The 24,560-nt window shown below is 37.2% G+C and overlaps 1 protein-coding gene across 6 annotated transcripts in view; it reads left to right on the top strand.

Annotated features, from left to right (window-relative positions):
- The window catches only part of MARK1 (microtubule affinity regulating kinase 1), a 59,927-nt gene that overhangs the window by 8,686 nt on the left and 26,681 nt on the right, over positions 1-24,560 (top strand). For all 6 annotated transcript variants that reach the window (XM_032989143.2, XM_032989141.2, XM_032989140.2 and 3 more), the window contains exons 2-5: positions 14,033-14,236; positions 14,939-14,992; positions 22,880-22,928; positions 24,057-24,122. In XM_032989143.2, coding sequence (XP_032845034.2) covers positions 14,033-14,236; positions 14,939-14,992; positions 22,880-22,928; positions 24,057-24,122 — 373 coding nt within the window. The remainder of the gene's footprint in view (positions 1-14,032; positions 14,237-14,938; positions 14,993-22,879; positions 22,929-24,056; positions 24,123-24,560) is intronic.

Genomic DNA, 24,560 nt, shown 5'->3' with positions numbered 1-24,560 from the left:
TCATTAGACAGATGTGGTTGGAGACTAGATTAGATTTCGAGAGATTAGGCTCTAGCAGGGCTTGCTGTAAAGGCTCCTGCCCAGGGCTAACCTTGTGGTAAAACCTGTAGTGCCTCTGCTCTGCCGTGCTTATGTAGGCGGACCTACGCCTTACTCATGCAGTAAAACAGGCACCTTCTTGTAAATGGAGGCACAGCCTTAGTCACTGAGATAGAGTGCTATTTTCAGCTCTCTTGGAAGCTTTCCTCACAGCTTCCTCCTTTCCCCACTGTCGCTTCTTATCTCTTCCATCTTAACCCAATACTTGGGAAGAAAGTAAAAGAAAAGTAGTGTAAAACATGTTTTACTTGTCTCCAAGCAACCCCCTTCTTCAGAGGGGAAAAGGACGTTTATTTGTAATCCTAATGTTAAAGGTTATCACATAGATCATTTTTCTTACTTATTCCCTCAAATATTTTACCCATTTCAGTTAAAACATGGTGATAATCTATAACCTGCCATCACAGCAGCCTTGTCCTTGCATACTTCCCAATATCCATCTTTCTGAGATTCCATTTACTGGTGTTCATTAAGTTGCTGGCCATTTAATACCTGTAATTTCCTACCTTATCACATTCTTACATCCCCCATCCTCCCCTTGTTTTCCCCCACATTTTGCTTACTGATGTGCTTTTGTGCTTGAGCTTGCATACTTGTTGCCAACTTCCTTATGCTTCTCGCTCTTTCTGGGACCTTTTCCAGTTTTGCTCATTTAATGACATAAGCAAAACCAATACAAAGCTTTACTAAAGCTACGAAGTTGTAGCTCCTGTTTATCCTTCAAGTAATATCCTTTTGTATGAATTCCAAGGAGCATTTTAGTATGGGAATAATGTGAATTGTAAAGTTAGAGGGAGTGAAGAAATGCTTTGCTGTGGGTGTGTTGGAGGGGGTTGTTTCTGTTTTGGGGGCTGCTCTTGAAATTATTATCAAAAAGGCTTGTTACAACTTTAAATGCTCATCAGACTATATTTTCCTCACTTTGCATTTCCTTCCCTCCCCCCTTAGTAAAGTTACTGTGCTGCCTTGACTCCAACAGCAGAGAGTAACCAAAGCTTTATAATGATGACTTAGAAAGGACATACAATTCTATAATATTATTTGTAGGGAGAGATTTTCTTCACCAATTCAGACACAAGAAGAATTTAATGTGTGAGAATTGCAGAGTTAGGGAGGTGAAGTGTAGGGCATACTGCAGTATGTGTGGCAGCAGTGTAAATTACTTACTTGTGCTTAAACAGTAAATATCTGAAATTCCTTTTGAGAGTGCATGCTTGGCTTCAGTTGTATATAACTATCTTTCTAATTCTTAGATGTTTCTGTCATTACTTAAAATAAGCAGAGGCATAGCTCAAATTCAGGGAATCTCATGCGTTTAAAAGAGTCTGATTTTTGCCATGGAAATTACCTTAGCCTGTTAAATGCTATATTGAGCTCTTATGGAGGATATGGTTTTTTTCTACAAATGGATTACATGTGTAATGTATTTACTCATATCTCTTTTCCAGATAATATTATTGATTGAAGGTAATAGAATTCTTTAAAGCGTTTGGGGTTTTATTCAGTATTTTTTTTTTTCAACAGTAATCAGATTTTCATCCCTCTGCAATTATTACAGTAAGGACTGTCTACCAGTGGTTTAAAAAAAAAAATCAGGAAAATGTCATTACTTGGTGAAGGACTAAAACAGTATTTTTTCCTTAAGATCAGACTCCAGAAGGAATAACAATTGTAATCATTCAATACAATTATATATATATACAGAAAATACTAATAATATTGTCTCTGAGTAGTCTTTACCAGGCAAACCTATGTATAGTAGTTTCTCAAATTTGCTTTTCTTAATTTGATATTAAATGAACAAGGCCAAATGCTTTTTGGAATTCTTTCTTCCAGTGATGGACATAAGATGCACTTGAACAAAGAAAATTTATGAAAGCACTTCACAATGAAACTCTTGCTCCATCTACTGCATAGTCCAGAGAAATCTTATCTACAGAAAGTTGGTGTGAGCAATGAGGATCAATCTGACATAGATGCTGGAATTAGTCAATGGAAGACATAATTATTATTAGAGAATGTATGACTACAGCAGTGTATGTAGACAAACTAAGAGAAATCTGATCTCTCAACCTGTACAAAGCAAAGTAGACTGATAAAAAGGACCTTTAAATGCAGTTTTTATTTTAAGAAATCAATTCTTGCTTATCCAGTGATTGCAGAAGTATAGCACTCATACAAAAATAAATTTGATGTCTTCTAAATACTACAAGGTAATATTGATGATTATTATTGTTAGTATTGCTATTGTTATTATTCTTGTGTGACCTTTTGTAAAACTTTGTATTTTGGTATTGTGTACAAGCTTTTTCACCATTACTCATTAAATCAATTTCCTAGTGGTGTGTAATATTCTGTTTAAATAAAATTATTTTCAAAGTAAGTGATGTCAAGCCTTCTGGAGTAGCATAGAAGAGACAAACTAGACTCCTGTATCCATCTGTTTGTTTTCATTCCCTTCACATAATAATTATTAACCTGAAGAAGCTGAATTAAATATAGGGCTTCACTATTAGACTAAAATGATAATAAACTGAAACATTAATGGTGCATGAGCCATTTTCCTTATATTTTCTTAATTTAATTGAAGATATTTCTAAGACTAGCTCAGTGGGTGACAAACAGAAAAAAAGATGATAGCAAACTGGGAGACTGTCAAGTATATTGGCAGGTGGTACGGTTATCATATATTGGACTTAAGTTTACTTCCATATAATTTTTGAGGAAGGGTAGAAAGCTTTTCTTGATTTCAGGTCAGCTGTTGGGTGGTAGGGAGGTGGTAGAAGATGAATAGATTGTTAGCTGCTTGGTGAAACAAAAATGGTATTTAACACATCTCATTCACTGGCATTGGAAGGTTAGTTTGGTAAATTAAGGAAGAAGATTACCAACAAAGTTCCCAGTGAGCCTGTGATAATTTAAGTATCGGAACATTGCATAAAGGGATATATGATCATCTCTCCTGCAGTGCTGTGGCTTCCCTCATCTCTGAAGAGGCAAGGAGCAACTTAGAACTGTGGGTGGGTGAGGGATCCTTGGCAGGCCAATGGTGGGAGAGATAACATAGCATTGCTGTCTGACCCACCATAAGACTTGGAATAGTTCAGTGATGACCATTTGAAATCTGCATAAGACCTTTTAACATTTTGAGGATGGATTTCTACTTACTGGTAGGGAGATTGATAGTCCCTGTCACCTGCTGACATTGTCCTCGGGTTCCCATGACTTCTGCTTTCCTGACTTACACTTCCTTAAGACTGAATCAGATTAATTTCCATCTTAAAATGAGACGTCATGTGATAGGTAAGACACCTCAATTTGGAATTTCCAGACAGTAAGGGATGTCATTCTTGTGGTATCCAAACTGTTTCTGTGTCCAGCTCGGGACAGAACCAACAGTTGTCACTGCTAAGGGTGGGCTGGAGGTCACTATTGCTGCTACTGGTTATTTGTTGTAACTCACCATCTAGATAAAGAAGTCTGGACATGCCTGAATTTGACAGCTTCCAGTCTGGGGTACTGTCTAAAGACCATAGCTGGGGATTTGGGATTCCTTACCCGTTCATTGTCAAGGACTCAAGAGAGAAAGTCACACTTTTTTTTTTTTTCCCCTTTTTTTTTGGTATTTTTTTTTCTTACTCTCGGATTGGCTGTTTGTTTTAATGACGGTATTCATTTTAAATACATATTAGTTGTTGGGAAAATCCAGCATGTATTGTTTTTTAATATTTTCTTTGCGTGCTGTGATGTTTTTTCTTTTGCTTCCTTTGCTGATTTACATAACATAGACTATTTCATTTGTTATGCTCATTTTTTTTCTTGTGCTTGGCTTTTACACCTCAGCTATACTTGCACATGATTTCTGTTTATGTTTTTAATTTAGTACATTGACATATCGGTGGTATATGCATGACTGTCAGTATTTGTTATCAACTGTAATAGTGTATCTTCCAGTATAAAGCATATAAAGAAACATAATCTTTTTTTCTAGCTGTATTACATACTTTGCAAAATATTTTAATTTTTTTCCCTTTTTTCAGTTTAGCTTCCTAGTTGTATCTGTTTCTAAAGAACTAAATGATGATAGTTTGTGATCATAAATAATTGAAGTCCAAAGGTCAAAATAGGTGGCTGCATGAGTTTAGAAATAGGGGGTTCTGAGGAGATTGTAGTCTGAGCTCAGTGTAGAGCGCACTCTTTGATCATAAGATATTAGCTGGTCCAAGGGGCATATGGTGTTTGAACAACTTAAAGTTAAGCATAAATCTGTGTAAGGTTGGGAAGGTATTTGCTAAGTTGAAATGTAGTGTAGCATTATCTACATAAAGGTAAATATCCACATAAAGGTGTAACTAGTTAGTACAGCCCAGATGAAGACATTTTATTTGATCTGTTAATGAACACTGACATGAAAAACAGGGCAGAGAGCACTCAGCAGAAGACTCTGTTGATTTGGCTTTGTTTTTTTATATTGAATTTACCATGTCCCACTATACCAGCTGGCTTGGGTACATCATCATAATCTTGCTCTGTATGTAAAACCAAATTTACACTTTCAAAGGACCAGCTAAGTTTAGTAGCGTCCTTACAACTTTCTCTGCAGCTCCTACCACCAGATCAGGCTCTGTTAGACTGGTCTCAGCAGACAAAGCCATTGTAACTGAATGCTGCTCGAGTGCCAAGCTCATTGGTAGAAGTGTCCTAAGCTCTCTAAGGTGCTTCCTCCTCTTACCAAGGTGACTGGTTTTCCTGTGCCTCCTTAAGGTCAACCTTTGTATCACTGCTTATAAAAAAAATGTCAGCAGAATGCTGAGTCTGATTATATCCTGGCTTTATAAAGCTGCATCTCCTTGGCAGATGAGGTCTGGTAGGCACTCTGCACTTCAGTCTTCTGAGGCAAGACTTGTTAATGACATCAGAAGGCCTTTCTGCAGAGAGATGGATCAGCAAATATTATCAAGCCTTGAAGCTGAAGCAAATTAGCTAGTATGCTGTAGTGTAAGAGGCTGTCAAAGTGTTCTGCAGGTCAGGAAGGATTCCCTGCCCTTCCCCTGAAGGCTGCAGCTCCTGTGGAGTGGCATGAAATGGACCTATAGCAGATTAATAGGGCCTATGTGGTTTTTTTCCTCTTCTAATTCTTAAAATTAGCTTGTGGCCCAGCTACTTTTAGATACGTTGGTGTTGTGTATACTGTACTGTATGAAGGCAAATATTAAGCTGAGTCTTTATGCCCTTTAGATTAGACTTTCAAGATCCCTAAAAGGTATATGTCAGAAGAATATTAGAAAATTCTTCTGAATGTCAGGTAGCTTAATTTGAAGTGTAGCTTGACATGATCCTCAAACATCAGAGAGTCCTGTACTACCCTAAGTTTTTTTTTTTTTTTTCTAGGACATGTGTGCATCAATTAGTATGTATTGCTATCAGGCTGGATATTTAAATTGGTCATCTCATCACTTTTTAGTGCTTTACTTCAGAAAGTTAATAAGACCTTGAGGTAAAACAGTCTTCAAAATAAGATAGTGATCTGTCTTGATGGATTCATCATTGGATCCATTGGATTAATCCAGTAATGGGGGTGTAAAGACTTCAGAAATGCTGTCCAGCTTGCTAAAGGAGTAACTTAATTTTCTCTTTTATGTAGCAGAAATGTTATGGGTGCTTTGCCTATGCATGTATTCCTAAAGGGTAGCTTCTTAAGTTCACATTGTGTGCTCTTCTGTCTCACACACCCAGTGCAGGTAAACAACACAAATAAGCAAGTATACTTATTTGTTTGGGGGATTTCTTTTGTTTGCTTTGACGTTTTTTTTTTGTTTTTGTCCCCAGTTATTCTGTTTTTTTATCTTGTTGTGGAATGGGAATAAGTATCTCCTAGCTAAAGTTTCACTACCGGTGTTGATTTACCTCTGGATTATCAAGGAAAGTGGGGTGATCGGTTTTCTTTTCCATGTTGCTCCTGTCCTGACAGTGTGGTTCCACGGGAGCTTAACATGGAGCTGATGTGGCCCTGTCGTCCTGCTTCTGGGTGTTCCCCTGCCTCCTTGGGCCTGTGCCCGTGCCGGGGAAACTCGGAGGGGCGGGGTACACGTGCCTGGGGAGCTGGAGGTTACCCTGGCAGAAGAGCTGCTAGGCTTTGTCTGGCGTGGCTCCCGGTGCTGGCTCTCCATCCCGCTGCCCCACCGGCAGGGCGGCTGTAGGAGGGCACGGGAGCAGCACTGGGTCGGCTTCAGCAGCCGTCGTGCTGCGTGTGGACTCGCCCAGAGTTGTTTTAGGTACACAGCGGGCAAGGAAAAAATTCCCATTTTGTAAACTTGGAGAGAAAGAATGAGTTGGGATTTAGAGCCTGGTCCCGATTAGCTATGTGTAGGCTTTCCCTCTGTAGAAAAAAAACTCAGCTGGCTTAAAAGACTTGTTTGATCATGGGTATCAGAGACACTTAGAGCTATAATCTGGTTGCTCTTTTGTGAGTAAACCTTGCCTCTTGGTGCTGTTCTCCTTGTCTGGAGGCAAGCCTCAGGTTTCCAGATTGTAGTCTCCAGACTGTAGAAACAGCCCTTTCCCCTCAGTTTTGAAGCTTGATATTAAAAGATTTTCCACTTCTTGTACCCCTGCAAATCTTTGAGAAGCTCCATGTGCTTGACATGATCCTGAACCGTAAGTTGTTTCATGTCTCTCTTCTCCTGCCTTTCATCAGGCCTGTTAAAAAATGACCTGGCTGCATCATTTATAAGTGCAATAAAAACTGCTGCCAGTTTCCTTTGCCAGAAGTTTCGCTTTCTGGGTGTGTTCCTGTTCCTGTTTGGTTGGTTCAATTAATGATCAACATTAGCATATTCTTTCTGTTGTTTTTTTTTGTTTTGTTTTGTTTTGTTTTTTACTGAGGGTTTTTTTGAGCAAACTGAGTGTGGTGGCATTCAGCTGCAGTGCCCTGTAGCTGCCTGCGTCTCCGGGTGCTGGCAAGATGTCCTGGGTGAGCTGGGAACACTCACTGGGAGCTCTGTGCTGGCAGGTTTGAAAATCTCATGAAATAAGTCAAAAAAGACTGGCGAGGTTAAACTTTCCTCAGGATTACCTCCTGAGAGGAAAGAGCAGTGGCTGGCAAGAAATGGTGAAAGAACTCTCTGTGAAGGGCAGTGTTTAAAGGTGTCTAAGAGGCTGCATTAGGAGTAACCTTTCTCCTTCCTTCCCCCTCCCGTAAGTGCTTTTCTTCAAAAACAGGGGTTTGTGGTGGGTTTCATGGGTTGAGGGTCATGAACTATTTTATTTTGGACAATACAGGAAATGGCTTACTCTTGTTTGTTAGGGCTTGACTGTAGCTTCTAGTACTATACCAAATGACAAATAAAAATGAGTAATCTTAAGAGGATTTTAGGAAAAACTTTTTTTTCCCCTCCCCTCAGTTCCACCTGTAGTTTACCTGCAGCAGCTTTTAGCTGGTTTGTCTCAATTTTCACTGGGGCTACAGGGAGGGTTCCGTTTTGTCGCAGCAATTAATGGAGATGATATGGGCTGACTGTCCTGATTTAGCCCTGGAAAATCTTGTTTGTGTGCTTGGGATGAGTCAGGAAGGAAAGTGCCAGGTTGAAATAACTGTGCCAATTCTGAGTGAAATGGAACAAAGGCAGGAAGGTCGTGTTCTTCTGCACCTGCATGCCTGGCCAGGCCGAGGGCTTTGGGCCCAGGGAGAGGAGGAAGCCTGTTAGCTGAGTTCGGGTTATGACACCTGGTTTAATGTTATGAAAGTACTTGTTTTTCTGAAATGTTTTGATTGACTTCTCAGGGAAGAACCACTGCTTTTGTTTGTTTGTTTGTTTTTTATCCTTTAAATAAAAAGTATCAGTGATGCCATGTGATAGTGAACTCCACCCTTCCGTATGACATTACCGCTATGTTTAAAAAAAAAAAAATAATTGGGAGCAAGCTTATTAGAACATGGACAGAATTTATGACAACTTAGTGTCACCATATGAAAATTACAAGTATTCTGAAGAACCTTGTGTATGAACTTCTGAAGCTTATGTTAACTGTGTATTGCACTGCACTGGTAGATCATAGGCTCTGTTTTCTATCCTGGGTTGCTTCAAGCATGGAGCTGTAAACATTGTGTCCTATGTTAGTTTGTGATTAGAAAAACAATTCTGTCTCCAAGTTGACAAACTTATTTCTGATATGTCTCACAAAGCTATGTTGAGCACTTAAACAGCAAACAAACAAAAAAAAAAAACCCAAACAAAAGTTCTAAGGGGTTTAGATACCATAGTAACAAGCACAGGATAAGATCTAGTCAATGCTCTGCATAAGTTTACCTACCACTGCCATATAGGTATGCTTTTAGAAAGAAGTCTTTCTTGTATATTGACATAAAGGGATTGTATTTCACCTTACAATAGAAATGTTCTACTGTTAGCTTTCTAGTTTTTTTTTGGAAATAAAGAATATTACAATTGGGAAGAAAAGGAAAGAGATAAAAAAAAAAAAAAAAACAAAAAACAGCAAAAACCAGTAAGGGGAATATTTTGTTTAGTATCCCACTCAATACTATATATTGAACTCCAGGCTCATAGCTTGTATTTTTTAAAAAAAGATTTTATAAAATGCTTTTCAGAGTTAGAGCATCAGTTAATGAAATGTTTCCATATGCTTGACTGAGGTCAGCTTTATTCAAACATCATTGTTTCTCATTGCTAATAGCTTCAAGCTCTTTCAGAAATTCATGCTTGGAATTCCTACATATTATGTAAATCTGATATAAACAAGAAGATGCATATGCATGTGTGTGATTATTTTCTTTGTGCACTTCTGGAATGCCAGTGTGAGCAGGCTCAGGGTATGGATACAAGTTAAAGACAAACATCACAATTTTGTCTAATTCTCTTCAGTCTCTGCCATGCATTGACCTTGGTATCTGATTTAAAATATGTATATACCTTTTTCCCTTCACTGTGTGTGTTTCTTTTTTTTTTTTTTTTTTCTGAGCAACATCCTGCGGATTATCCCGTTTCAGTGGAGTAGGTTGATTGCTTTGGGTTTTGACTGCTTTTTTTAGTAACCAAGTTTATCATGCATTCCCAATCTAGTATGCATTTAATTGCTGATAAGAAATAATGAAAAGAATCGTGTGTGCATACATTCAGTCTTTTTAATTGCTCCCTCCAAAGCACTTTGTCACATGTCTGAGAGATATGAAAAATCAGAGTAGATAGTGCTCTATTAATGTTTTGGCTGAGATCAGAGGTGCTTTAGTAATTGTAGCATGATGTGACAGATATATGTGGCAAGAGTAAGCTGTAGTTTTGTGCAGCCTGGAAGAGGAGTGAATTCCCTTCTTCTGGCACTAGCTGATAGATCAGGTACTATCATCATGTGCAGTTCAGAGTTGCACCATGCTTCATATCTGTAAACTTGCACCTCTGGGTCCTCACAATATGTGATGTAGAACAAGCTGATCTGAACATTTCTGTTGGTTTCTACATTGAAGTTTTTCCAATATCTTTCAAAAAAATTAGACACTTCTAATTTAGTTTGATTTTTTACTTCAACATGTGAAAAAGGTTTGCTTGAGGTGGTTTGCTAGAAGCTCCTAGGTCCTAAAGGAATAGTTACAGACATCAAGCAGTTAAAACATGAAAACAGCTGGACATCCAGGACATTACTTCTCATCTTTCTCCCTTTTCCTTCCCCTGTATTGTGAATCAAAGTTGTTGCAGATCAGAGCCGTTTAGAAGATACTCTTCTAAACCCTTCAGACTCCCTCTGGGCTAGCTATTTTGATTACCTTGCAAAATATGACAGCTGTTACGAATGCTCATGTGTATGGCACATGCTTGAAAATGTTTGGAGTTATGAATATAAAAATTGGCCACAAGAAACTTAAGTTCAGAACAGGAGATAATATTGAGAGAGGAAGCATGATGATGGGCCTTTTCTAGCACCGTGTGCGCATGCTTTGCTTCCGAGGACTGGCTGTACCAAGGAATTTGCCTTGCAGCAATTCGAGAAAAGGAAAATTCAGGACTGAGACATTTGTTTAACGAAGTGTGCAGATCGATGTGTGGAAATTACCCCATTACTCAGAAGGACTATAGAGACCTTCACTGTTGTTTGATTGAGAAAGACCATGTGGTTTGGTGACCGGAATGGTTTTGGGGACTTTTTAAGACTAAACTGTAAGAGCAGTTAATGTATGTGATGATGTAAGATTAATTACAGCATATAATCCATGAGAATACTAGTCCAGTGGCTAGCAAAGTGGCAAAAGGAAGCTGAATAAATTAAGTATTGGAGCACACACTTTGTATTTGCTTGGTGGGGTTAGTTCTTCTGCACTTTATCAAAGATAATGTGTCAGGGCATTGGGTCATCTTGCTTTTGCAAAGCTGCCTTGGGTAAACAAGGAAAACCATAGCTTTAAGTCTTGGGGAAGCAATGGGTCAGGTTAACTCTATTGTGATTTTAGTGCCGTTGACTGTAATAACTAATGGAACCTGTCAGAAATAAACCCAGTTAGGAGTAATAAGTGTTAATTGAGTTCTCTTCAGTTGCAATCTAAAATTGAATACTAGGATTACTTCTTTGGGGGATTTCTGAAAGCTCGTTTTGTTTTGTATTGGTTTTTTCTTGTTTTGGGGGGTTGGTTGGTTGGTTTGGTTTGTTTTTTGCTTACTTGTTTTTAATACCTTACTAATGTGCAAAATACCTAAATGGCTGCTCTAATACACTGTTTCAGCTCTAAACTTTTGCTATTGCTGCACCTTTTTTTATTTAGAATTGCTTTGTATTTTAAGAAACATCTAGTTTTATGTGTTGATTTCTAGACATTTTAAGTGACATAAACTGAATATACAGGGAATCATGCTTATGATATACTAGTAAGGTAGTGTTTCCTACTACCTTATATATCTATATTAAGATACATTATCAGTGTATCTAGAGAAACATTAAAATCCCCTGTAGAAAATGCAGGTTGTTAGCAGGAATTGTTTTTAGATGGCAGTGAACTTCAAGGAGCGTGTTGGTTTTTACAGCCTGCTTGTTTCCAGCACCCTGAAAATTTTCTCAGAATTTAGAGATTGTTCTTCTGAAATGGCATTTTTAAATAGCCACATAGTAGCTGATGCATAATGAATGAACACATTGTAATGGACCAGAAAGATCTTAAATCTACATAGCCTGTTTTTCTAGACAGTGTGGATATTGCGTACTTCTGTGGAATACAGCTTTAGCGTTGTTTGGAAATAATCTCTGAGATACTGTTATTTGACTTAACTTGTTTTGGGTTGGGTTGGTTTGTTGTTTTGGTTTTTTTTTTTTTTTTCCCCCTCAACACCTTAATCCTGTTATGTTTTGATTTTGAATGCTAATTTCTAGAAATTGATGAGTTTCTAGTTTAAATCCCTCTGTACTTTCCAACAATAGCAAGCTGTTTATGTGCAAAGAGAGGCCTATTGCAAGACTTAAGAAGAATAATTACACTTTAATTCAGTGCTGTGGAAATTTAGAAATTTATATATATAGGTGGCTCACAAACTAAGAAAGTAGACCCTCTTTATGCATGCTTTCTGTCATCCTTGACCATGGGGAGAATGGTTGACTCTGATGATAATAGGTCTAAGAAGGAGTAATTAAGAAACTAGAAGGGCTTAGTTTTTCTGAGCAAAATCCAGAATTGTCATGACCATGAACCTTGTTACTCTTTTTTTTTTTTTCGTCTTCAGATTTGGTTCTGTATTATATTGCCATTATGATTAAATAACTGCTTTCCCTGCCAAATCTGCATTAAAATGTTCTATCATGTGAAGCCGTCCTCTGCTTTGCCTATGGCATTGGTTTTGCTTGCCTACCTAACTGTTTATCTAGAAGATCCCTTCAAGTATCTACTGGAATTAGGCTAATTCTATGAAGCATATGAAATTGGCAATTGATATAAGGGTTGCTAGTGCTTCTTGTAGGCATTGTATTTCAAGTAGAGAAGATCTAATTCTGTGCATAAATAGGCTCAAAGTCTTAAAACTTGTTCATGTAGCATACTCCTGTAGCTCTGGACAGGGATCTAGGTACAGCTATATTATTAGCACCATACAAAGACTGATCTTGCAGGGTGTTTTCTTAGTCAAGACTTTTATTTGGGCTCTGGTTTATCTCATGTAGGACTAGTGTCCGATGTTGAAGGAATGTTTCAAAGCCTCTTTCCCTGGAGCTGTCTTTCTGATCCTCACTTTCCAAGTCCACAAGAAGTACTTTAATTATGTGTTTCTAAAGGATAAATACCTATGCTAGCGTGTTATGTAGTGGTTGAATAAATTTTTCTGATACACAGAATCTAAACATGCCTGACTTGCTTGGTACTGCAGTAATTTGGAAAAGAGCAGTGGGGGTAAAGTAGTATTCTGCAGAGAGACTCAGGTAATGAAAAGACAAACAGAAAATTATATTTAGGACCATTCTCCTCACCATAGTGAATAATTAATAACGCTGGAGGTGATGTAAGCAGAGTTGTGCTACATTTGGGAAGAACATTCTGGTTGTGGTATACTCCTTGTTTTTTCCGGTTATGTTGCAGCTGTTTGCTAGTTTTCCCAATTTTACTAGTGCTTATGTCCTGAAATAACTCTGCTTGGCCTCAGTGGGACTATCTGTAAGCCTGGGTGTTTACAGGAGGGGATTGACTTCAGTCTATAATAAATGCACACTGAAGTTGGAAGCACTGCTTTAAATTCCATTCTGTATAAGAAAATAATTACTTGCATAAGGAATGACGGGTGAGATCAGCATAGACCAGCATTAGGTTGGATATTGGGAGAAACAGTGAAACCTCCCAATGCCTTCTGATTCTGCTTTCGGCTTAAAGTCAAAGATCTAGAAACCTTTGGTCTGTAAAGAAACAGGCTCAGTTAATGCTCTGTACAAGGATATTGGGAGACTCAAATTTTCAATTGAAGGAGTGAATATGGGAAAATATTAAGGTATCTTTTGAGTTTTGTTGGTGCTTTATGCTTAGCAGGAACTGAGTGTGCTTGGAGTAAGTTTGCCTTTCTGTTTCAAAAATCTAAAAACTGGTCTGAGAAGACACTGTTTCTACCTACAGTATTTGCCTAACTTTAAATTTGTAACTGAAACACTTAACACCTCTTTGACATAGTCTGTTACTTTGGTTTGTCTGTGGAACATTTCCAAGCCCCATTTGTATGTTGCCCCTTACATACTTGGAAGTTAAAGAGTACAGAAGCATTGGGGATCTCAATGACTAACATTTAATGTGGGATGACGTGTTGGCATGCATTAAAAATAACATCCTTTTAGTTCTTCAGACTTTGAGATTTAAAATGTATTCATGAGATATGGTGGAGTTTTCTTTTTAAGAATAGATTAGTAAATAAAGGTGTAGAATGTTCATTACTTGAATGAGAACTTCTGTGACTTACAAAAACATGCAAACAAGTTTGGGGAACAAAGCTTACTTGAAAAAATTTTTCTCATAATGTTATTCGAGTGAAGAAAGTTATGAAAAAAATAGAGTGAAAAGTTGTATCCAAATATGCCAAAGTACAAATATTTTTTTCTGTTCTGTGTATTTTTAAAAGACTAAAATTGGTTATGATTGGATGAGTTTATTTGCAACATAGTGGTATAGTGTGTAGTTTGGCATAGTTTCATAATATAAAGTCTGTAATGGTTTGTTGATTACTGCCTAGGTGTCTCTAGTTTTACTTTTGGAACTGCTAAAATCTTTCTGCAGACTGTTTCTTGAGACATGCATCAAACTCTGCCCAAAGACAGCGTATTCTTCTTAGACTACCATCCAAAGTTATCAGTTATATTGTAAAAGTAAATAAATTATTCCCCTCTACACCTTTTAAGCTTTTTTTCTATTTTGCTACAACTGTCTAAAATCCAAGTAGCTGAATTCCCAACCATTTTATCTGCCTTCCAGCATACCTCTGTGGATGGATACACTGAACCACACGTCCAGCCTATCAAGTCGAGCAGCAGACAAAACATCCCCCGATGTAGAAACTCCATTACATCTACCAATGAAGAACATCCTCACATTGGAAATTATCGCTTACTGAAAACAATAGGAAAAGGAAATTTTGCCAAAGTGAAACTGGCAAGGCATGTGCTTACTGGAAGAGAGGTAAGCCTTTCCAAAAAAAAAGGCTGTCAGTGTGTTTTATATTCTCTTTAGCTGTCTTTATAATAAGTGTTTCTGCTATGCTTTTACCTTTCTCTTCTGAATAGAAAAATTGTGGGTTTTGTCATCACAAAGGAAAATGCGGAGAGGCTGTTTCAGGATATAGGGGAAGTTACTGGAGGTGCCCAAGTTTTCTCTCTCTAACCACTCAGCCCTTTTTTAAAAATGTAACTTTGTGGTGAAGAGATTAAGCAGCTTGCTGTGCATCAAGAGGTATTTAGGGGCTGGAAGGGGGTCTGTTAATCCCCAAGCATTTCCAAAACCAAAAAGAAATTTATTGATAGGTAGATTTCAACAATACTGATAATCTGTTGATAGTTAGATTCTTGATATAGGAATCTACTGTTAGATAGATCTTGTGTTTGGAGGGCCTGGTTTTGCAATGGACAAGATAACATGGTTCTATCCAAACATTGACAGAAGTATAAAACTGAGTCCTTGGTGGTACCATCTGGTGGCAAAGTTCTGAGCTCCTGCTGGTAGATTGTAACAGGTGAGGAAATTTTGCTTGTTGAAATGCATAAAAGCAGACATACATGCATGTTTTATAGGCACATCTATGGTTTTGCTCATGGAGGTGCAGTATATTTTTGTTCAAATATTTTTCTGAGTTTAATAATCCGTGGTGGTTTATTTTTTCCAAAGGTTGCTGTGAAAATCATAGATAAAACACAGCTAAATCCTACTAGTCTGCAAAAGGTAAGAATATACCATAACATCTGAATTTCTTCAAACAGTGAAACTGTGATCTTTTATTTACTTGACAAAAAATACTTGGTCCCTTTATCTTGCTAAACAAATATCTTTGTGTAAGCATGACCTTGGGAGACGGTGGTATCCTACTGCCTCTGCTACAATATGCATGTGCAGTCTGTCTGAGGTCAGTTACTATATGTGATTCCTATCTAAGCACTGCTTCTTTGCTCTTCCTTCCTCCTCCATCTTTACTCTTTGCTGACAATAAAATTTGTACCTAATTACATACACAAGTAGTTTGTCTACACACTAAATCAAGACAATGCTGTAAAGGATAGTATTTTTCTTGGATTTTTCTATAATTTAGTAACTGGCGTTTGTGGACTTGTAAGTTTTAATGGTTTTACTTTACCTTTGTTTTTATAGTCTTTCAGCTTTATTACATTTTCTGTTAAACTCAAGGGACCTTTGACAATTACTTTTTGTGTGCATAATCAACAAAATGACTGAACCTGATCAGAACATTCTTGTCTGTTTGGGCCTGTAGTTAAAAATTCAGAAGCCCTTCATAACCATTGTGATAAGTGTTTTAGCAAAACCTTGGTGGACGTTTGTTTGGTTTGGGGTTTTTTACTATTTAACTATGCATATGTTTGGTTTTGGCTAAAGCACAGAAATGTTGTATTGTCCTACTGGAGGTTGCCCATTATAAAAAATTTGGGATTTTTTTTGTTTACAAATATTAGACTGCTGCTCTCTGTAGCTGTAGTATGGGAGAAAGAGGCTATGACTTACTGATGTTCTTTTACCTTTGGCTGCCATTACATTTATTTTATTGTACAGCTTTTGGTTATGGGGAATTATAAACGACTTTGCTTTAATTTATTTTTTTTCATTGATTTCTTTTAGTTCTTTGATTTATTTGATTTAATTTATCTTCTCTAGTATTTTTGCTTGAGTATGGGTTCTTTAGGATTTTATTTTTTTCTTTTATTCAGCCTGCTGTGCATAGTCTATGAAAAAACTTTGCTATCCTTCAGTCCTATATCCTGTATTAAGCAAATCACTTTGCTAATATTTAAGCTAGTGAAGAGGGATCCACAGAGGCAGTATGAGACAGAGCATATTTAGGAAATCCTGTGCTGCTCACATAGCTTGTTTCCTACCTGGCTTGGTATTTACACTTGGAGAACTAGACAAGTTTGTCCCATTGTTGAGCAATGAGAGGGTAAAAAAAATATTAAAACTTTTTGGAAACCTAAGCATGAAAAACTTATTTATCACTAAAGCAATTATCCCAGAAATAAGTTGTATTTCACACAAAAATATTTAATAATAATTCAATAAATCATTCCAAGTATAAATGAAACTTTCATAGCCTACAAAAGATGCTGTCACACTGCACAAGTAGTACACAAAATACTCCTGTAATAGGACACTGATGCTGTTGCTTGTTTTTTGAGTGGGAACCTGATAATAGAGATGTTAGGTACATTAGGTAGAGTTAGAAGCAGCTTATAGCAGAACTAAGGAGACGAGTTAAATTCAGTGATTGATCCACAATTCCATTCTTCTTCAATAACTCCTAGAAATATTTGTCCTGTGCATCTTCTGCTTACACTGGAAAGTATGATAACTTGTTGGTATAAAGCTGTCCTTTGTAACATCTTGATCGTAATTTTCAGAAAAAATAAACTTTGTTTTGAAGATCTAAATGTCTTCAGCTTCCTCCAATTTTCTGAGAGTTTTGAGTGAAACTGAATATCAATTCCCTGAAAGCTTTTAAGTAAGCTTCATAGTTTTTGCAGTTGGTCAAGCAACTAGTTTTTTAAAGCAAATAAGGGTGGGAGGTTGGTTCATCAGCATGCTTGGAATGACTTCTGTTGGTATTTTGATAGATCACTTGTAAATAAAACAATAAAAAAAATTCTTGTTCTGCTCTATGAAATCAGTCATCTTTATTTCTCTTTCTGCAGTGAACTATTACATAAAGTTTGTGATTCTGTACCATATGGTATCACTGTAATGTGAATTTCTAGAATTCTGTCATCAGGGTTACACTGTACTTAGGACTATTAAGTAGTCAATTTTTGCTTCAAGAGGTAATTTTGGGAATGGGAAGCAATGATAGTAGTATTGTTTTAATAGGAACAGACACTTTTAAAATAAATGTTTATAGAGGAAATTAACATAGTTGAGAGTACAGTCCCTGGAGCTTCAAAGCTGGTAAATTGTATACAGGCCAGCAAAACTTTTAGGCCTTCAATCGCTATTGCTTTTTATTGATCAAACTAGACAAATATGTAGTGATCTTAGGCACGGGGTCATTCACAAAACCTTTTCATTCACTGTAATATAAAGGATACTAAGTGCAAGTAGGTCTTGCCATAGTACTTGCTACTGGCCTAATTAAGTAAAATGAGTTGAGGCATCACAGCTTCTCATGCACTGTTCTGTTTTGTAAACAGAAATATCTGAGCACATACTTCAGTTGCTGAAAATGTCACACAAGCTGGGTCTGTAGTTAGTCATGGGTATGAAAGCAAAGAATGTGTTTAGTTTGTTCCTAAGCATGGTTCAATTTTATTTATGCCCTATAGGATGAACAGGGTACTTTGCAGACAGTTATTTTAACTTAAGCCATCGAATGTTAGGAGATGACACAAATAAGCTGACCTTGTGAATTTTTAAATTTTACATCCTTGTGCATGCAATATGATAGTCTTAAGTTATACTTCTTGCTTCAGGATCTCTACCTCTTTAAAAAGACAATGTTGAATTAAGGGCACTGCCTTTTATTTTGATTTCAATTTGTTCAGTATGTAGTTCTCATCTTACTCAGTGAGCACCTGTTTAGAAGACAGAGCTGGCTTTTTTGTGAACCTGTTGTCTTGATAGTAACATATTGTACTGACTTAGGTTTTTCCACTGTCATGATTGTAATTTGTTCCCAAATGTAAGTATTTGGGTTTTATCATAACTAGAATTTATATCAAAACCACTGTTCTATTTTCTGCATGTCTGCTACGTTGAAAGTGTCTTCCGTACTGGCTTCACTAGGGTTGTTTCTCAAACAGCATTCTGTTGCTCTTCAGCAAACTGCTAATGAAGTGGAAGGTGCTCTTTTTCTTAATAGGTTTGATTAGCAAGTGACACTTCAGATTTTTCCTCTTTAGGCGTCAGCAGGCTTCTGTTAATTCTTTAAATGTATCTAAAACCTCAAACTTAGGTTCTTTATATTGTGAAGAAAAGCAGGACAGAAGTAAAGAAGTAGTAGAAGATTTGGAACAATTTCAGTATGTTACCCATTGAAAGATATGAATTTTTGCAATATCCCTTCTCAGTAATAATTTAGAAACTAGAGAAGCATTCAGGTATATCTTTCAAAGCAAGGAAAAGCCTTGGTTAACTGAAGATTTTTAGTTTGATTGTAGTGACATAAAATAGTAAATCTTAAACATAGATGTCAACCTGACAGCAGGTAGAAGCGTTAGCAATTGTGTGACAGAAGCTCTTTGTGCTTTCTGCAGTCTGTGCCCTGAAATATGAAACTGGAAAAGCAGGAATCAAATTTTCAAGCCTCGAGCCTTTTACATAGGTATAAATTCTACAAATTGAGTGTGGTGCTGGTTGTCCTCTACTATGAGTGAAGCTATTGAGGCTACAGCCCGTTTGCAACAAGGAGATGCTTGTTCAAGAGCTTTTGATGGTGGCACATTGTTTAGAATGAAGATCGGTCCTATAAACGTATGGTGAAGTGAGGGGAGAGAAGTCAGGGAGCACTTACGCCTTCTGAGAGCAGTACACTGCTGCTCAGGAAAACAGAGGTGTGCATGCATTCTGAAAGTGCTATTTTTCATCAGTAAAATAGATAATTATATAATCCTGCAGCTCACCTTGTCACAAAAGGAGAACCAATCACACTGTTCTGTCCAGATTTCTATATAACTAACAAACTTGGCTTTGTAGGAAATAACTGGTCTTGTTGCTTTATTACATCTCTTCCTTTGTGCATAGAGGTATCCTGGGTGTTATTAAGGGGAGTAGTAGCTATTGTTTAAAGACATTTCTATTTGCAAATACATAGTTATTGATATAATTAGTGTTACTGACCAGCATGCTTCTGCAAGGGAAAAGGAGGGGCAGGAAGATTTATCCCAAAGTAGTGCTCCACGGAATGCAGAGTTGCAATGTAAAATAATGTACTCTAATACTTGAATACTGTTAATGCTTTTACTCCAGTGTTATCCATTGTTCAGAGATTTTCTAGACTGTTTTTCTCTTGTGAGAGAAAATTGGAGGAGTGACCATTGGCATTTTCTTAATGTGTTTCAATGTGCATTTATACTGGACCAAATAAAATCCTGAATTTGCACCAGGACTCCAGGGAACAGCTCATCTGCCCAGTTTCCATCCTGCTCCCCCTCTGCTGTTCTGAACATCTGTATTGAAATAATGTTCCCTGCTCTTCCTCTCCACTCAGCATTTGATAGACCCCTATGGATCCCCTTGGGCCGTATGGGCCAGCAACTACGCAAGGTGTAATGTGGCTGTGTTTGTGATCTCTACATCGTGCTGTTCCATTATTTCAGGTCTTTCAGCCTTTCAGACAACTTCTTTATTCCTGGGTTGGAAGGTATCTGTCATGCCGAGCAGCTTAAGCAAAGCTTAGTTGTGTAGCAGTATTATGGAATACATAAGTTATATCTGCCTAATTTGCAAGATGCCTATACCCAAGTTACTTCAGAAAAAGGTCTGAAAATGTTGGTTTCCAGGTAAACAGCTGCTGGAAACTTGTTAGAAGCCGATAGAAAAAGGTAACTTTGTGTGCTGTAGTTTCAGTAGTGGGCAGGCAGTTGGGAGAGGAGTGTTGCAGGGAGTACAACCACTTAGGGTTTTTTAATCTTTTCTCAAAGCAAGTCATTTAGTCAGCAGGTACCTGCAGGTAGATTCCAAGATTTCAACTATTCTTTCAATTTTTACTCTGTTCATTTCTCTCCTTCCCTGTTCTCCTACGTTTGCAGGGAAGCTGATGTCATCCTGTCTGTAAAATAAAATAACCAGTTACCATTCAGCCTATGTTTGGCATGATTTACGTGGATGAGCATCACGTAGGGATAGCTTTGGCTGCTTCAGCCCTGTCCAGTTCTCGCTCTAAGCAGGCACATGCATATCAGCCAACATTAGAAGTGTCTTTTGAGTCAAAATTCCAAAACAAACAAGAATCCCACCACAGAGCCACTAACCAGCAAGATACCTAGATTCCCCTTATGAATTTGAGTTAATTTGGGATTTGATTTAGAATAGCTGCTTTATTTGAAAAGATTGAGACTAACTGCTTCCTCTTGATACGTTCCTGGTGACAATCAGGAATGTGTACGTGCTTTTGTATGAGAACGTATGCTTCAGTTTTCTGACAGATGTCTATTCAACAGGATATATAATACAAGATGTTGTAAAAAATGTTAATGGTGTTTGTATGGAATAAACCTAAGCCCATACTTTTGGTCTTGGTCATATCTTCTATTTGGAACTGGAGCAAGTAAATGTTTCTTTCATATAACAAAGTATCTGCATCAGGTTAGAGGTCAGTAATGTTCTCTCTTGAGGAAAACAGATATCTGTTTCCTAATAGGCTTTTTCCTTTATGGAAGAAAAAATTACACATTATGTGAAACAAAATTTCATGTCACTGTGAAATCAATTTGAATCTTAAACCAATTGGTAAACTTCTAAATCATGTGAGAATACTGAATAATGTGTATCTTTTTTTTTTCTTTCAATTCCTATGTGCTTCGTACTACATGTAAAATTATGTTCCTTAATGATCTTTTTTTCTAGATCTGAAATTATTTTATTTGTAGGAGTCCAGTATTTTAATCCTTCTTATGAAGAAATGTGTTCATTGCTGTAACTTTTATACCAGCATTAATACTGTTAGTTATGAAATATCTTTCCAGTCTTCTGGCAGGAATTGCAGTTTTCCACATACCTGCTTAGAAGCTCTTCTGAGGCTCTACCATCATTGGCTTAGACTTGTTATCTTCTGACTAATTGATACTGATTTAGCTGAGAAACTTTTTCTTGTGCAATGAATTTAAATACTGAGAAAAACAAAAAATGCATGGAGAACAGTCTGGTGTGATGTTTTTACTTGGGAATAACTGACTTTAGCATATATTCTTGTTTCCTGATAAAGTTACTTCCAGTGCATAGTATTACATACCTATGTATTAAATTTTGAACACAAGCAAATTGCATCATACTGTTCAGGTTTTCTAAGATAAATGCTTTTATAGTCTTTGCTTCCTTCTGAAATTGTTTTAATGGCAATGATAAGGCAAGTGTATAGTAACTAGCTTGAAATACTTTAATGTAAACATAAAACTGCGATAATATTACTTGATCAAAAGCTGAATTTCAAAAAGATGTTGCTCTGTAGCCTTAACTAGTAGAATAAATGCAGAATTTTAGAAATTTTATGATTAAGTTGCACAAATGGAGTAAAAAAAAAATTAGTGTTGTCTAAGCAAAAGAATTTTAATTTATCTTGTAGCCTCAGCCGTCATAAAATAGAAACTAAAGTACTACTCTTTGAGGAGGCATTTGGTCTTTCACTTGCATCATTGTACCCTTTTGCGAAGGTAGCATCTGAACAAATGAGACTAATTTTGAAAATGGAGGGAGAGATGTCCTCTGAGACAACATACAAGCTAAAATGCAACAATACACTTCTGCCCTGAGCCAAGTTTTTCTCTGTGAGGATGACTGTAGTGCTAAGATGTTTCCAAAATGTCTAAGCATTGCGCTGAAGCCAGTGAGCTTTTCCTTCATTTCAGCATCCTACTTCAGCCCAATACAGGGCTAAAGAGCATGCTGGACAGTAAATAGATTTGATGATGGGCATATGCTGTTCACTTGAAATAAAACAGAGCAAGCTTATCAGTATTGACAGCCTCAAGTACAGAGTAACAGAACTATGTAGTCATTTTGGATTCCTTTCGTTTGCCTTCTTTCCTTTGAGTAGGTTAGTCTTCACTTCCTATTTACTTAAATTTTTACTATTCATGGGTTTATTAAGAGGGAAGACCTCTTGTTTCTGTTTTTTTTTTTAAAAAAAAAAAAAACACACCAAAAAAACCCCAAACAAACAAAAAAAAAAAAAAAAAAAAAAAAAACAAACAAAAAACAACCAAACAAAAATAACACCCCAAACAAGTAAGCCCACCATTGTTTTAAGTATATACACTTAGGGCTATAAGTTTGTCCAGTTTTTAATTATGTGACTCAGGATAAAGCAGACTTTTATCAATCAAACCTTCAGGCCCTGCCAGGGTGAGACAGGACACTACTGTTTGTGACCCAGTATAAAATTTGGTAGTTGTGAGAAAACTTGCCTGCTTCACCTCTGTGGAGTGGCTGGACTGGAGGAAGTCAGGATTCCTGGTATCCAGCTCCATTTTAACATCTGTGTGTTCAACTTTTCTGTAGTATTACACCTTGTATTTGCACCTCTAGTTATGTATGTATTCAGGGTAGTTAGCTGAGCTTGCCAGTCATTAAAGAAATCGGAACAAAGAGATAACAGATTATTCAGGCAAGTTTTTGTTGGTTTTGGTCAACGTGAAACTCCAGAAAGGGCTGTAAAACTTCTCTGTGTCTGTATAAAGCTTAAAAATTAGTCTGTTTTTGATATGTTGTTGGTAGTGGTTATTTTTATATAATGTATAAAGTGTACACTATGTTTTCTGGAGTTCACTGCAATATATTTTATGTTAATGCTGTTTTCTGTGGCTTATGCTGCTCCTTTTTGCTATCTAAAATTGCATATCTTGCCTAACTCTTCACTAATAAACACACTGTAAGAAAATTGTCTTGCTTCCTTGACAGTTGTTCCGAGAAGTACGAATAATGAAGATACTGAATCATCCCAATATTGGTAGGAGCCCTGCATTTCTGCAGACTTTTTAAAATTATACTGTCTACATTTTACTCTTTGGCTTTATTTGAATGTAGTTTACTGTTATGCTTTTGTTCATTAAACTTTTTTGAGATAATAGGACAGTGAGTATTCAGTAAGTGCTTCATTGTCTCACCTGCTTTATTGACTCTTCTTGAAACAAGAATTTTGCTGTGAGGAGATAAACTGCTCAGGCCAGGAAAGCCTTAACACAACGTTGGAGATGCTGAGCACTCTGATCAGTTGAAGGCCCCCACTCCTCTCTTCTATTGAAATTACTCTTGAGGCCAAAAAGCATGATTTTCTTGGGTGAAAGTAGCAAAACTCTATTAGTTCAGTATAGGAAAGACTCCCACTGACTGCTATTTCCAGAAAAACAGAATTACAAAGTATGTAATTTTCCCTTTCTGCTTTAGTTCTTTCACCTACCCCACAGCTTCAGGGCCCTACTTTGTGATGACAATTCTTCTGGCTGAGGAGGGCTGGACAGTCTTGTTCCAGAGACAGTTAATGGTCCTGAATCGGCCAGAGGGCTTGTTGCATACAAGGTATGGACGAGGTGTACAAGCTACTACATGCTAGGCACTCCCTTCTCATCCCTTGAATTTGTTTGTTGCTTTTCCAGCATCATGCTGTTTTCTGTTTTCTTGGGGGTGGTGTTTGGGGTGTGTTTGTTTTAAATGAGTAGTTGCTATTACAATCTGAGGAAGGTCTTCTAGGCTTAACGTTACTGGTATCCACTCAGTTTTTAGTCAGTCAGAATCTCAGATTCCCAACTGGGAGCAGGTAACTAGCGAAACAGAGAAGATTTGTATGATCTTAAAGGTGTCTGTGTCAAATTAAACACTAATTTCAGCATGAACTCACTTGTACAGTGTGCATAAACCTCTGAGAAAATTGAGAATTAATATGCTTTATTATCAATGGTGATTTAGAAATTAATTTTGCTTTTTTCCCCTAAAAAGAATGCTAACCTAAAGGATATAAAGTTTTTGTATGGTTTAGTGTTGTCACTGGCCATAAGTTATACTCACTTCATGAGTATAATTTTTTGTTTGTGCTGTACTTTTGTTCCCTGCTGCAATCTCTCATTCATTTTTCTTGCAGTAAAATTATTTGAAGTTATTGAAACTGAAAAGACATTGTATTTGGTAATGGAATATGCCAGTGGGGGTAAGTGGATTCTTAATTCTGCTTTAAGGATAAACTGAAATATGGAAAGCCATATTGGTTGCATGCTTAGGAGCAACTTAAGGATTTTATGGTTAATGGGTTATTCCAGTCTGGCCTTCACAACAGTCCTAGCAGACATCCCAGGGCACTTTCTTGCTTGCATCATGTTCTGTAAAGTGACCTATTAGGTTTGTGCTTTAGGGTAGTTACCGCTCTGAGGTTTCTGCTGGAATAGCAGGGGATAATCTGGTGAGGATTCTGGCAAAAACTTGACTTGGTACTTACCTGCTATATTTAGGCAAGCACCGGTGCCTCATTTTATCATGAAAATGTGTGCCAGAGCACTTGGAGAGGCAGGTCAAGGGGATGGGAATAACAAACATGGAAACGTGGACCAGCGGGATCACAGAGTGAGAGGAATATCAGCTGCCTGCTTGA

The sequence above is a fragment of the Tyto alba genome, unplaced genomic scaffold (genome assembly GCF_018691265.1).
Source record: "Tyto alba isolate M040663 unplaced genomic scaffold, T.alba_DEE_v4.0 Super-Scaffold_16, whole genome shotgun sequence".
Taxonomy (NCBI): Eukaryota; Metazoa; Chordata; class Aves; order Strigiformes; family Tytonidae; genus Tyto; species Tyto alba.
The sequence above is the reverse complement of the archived record's forward strand: the minus strand, read 5'-3'. Positions and strand labels throughout refer to the sequence as shown.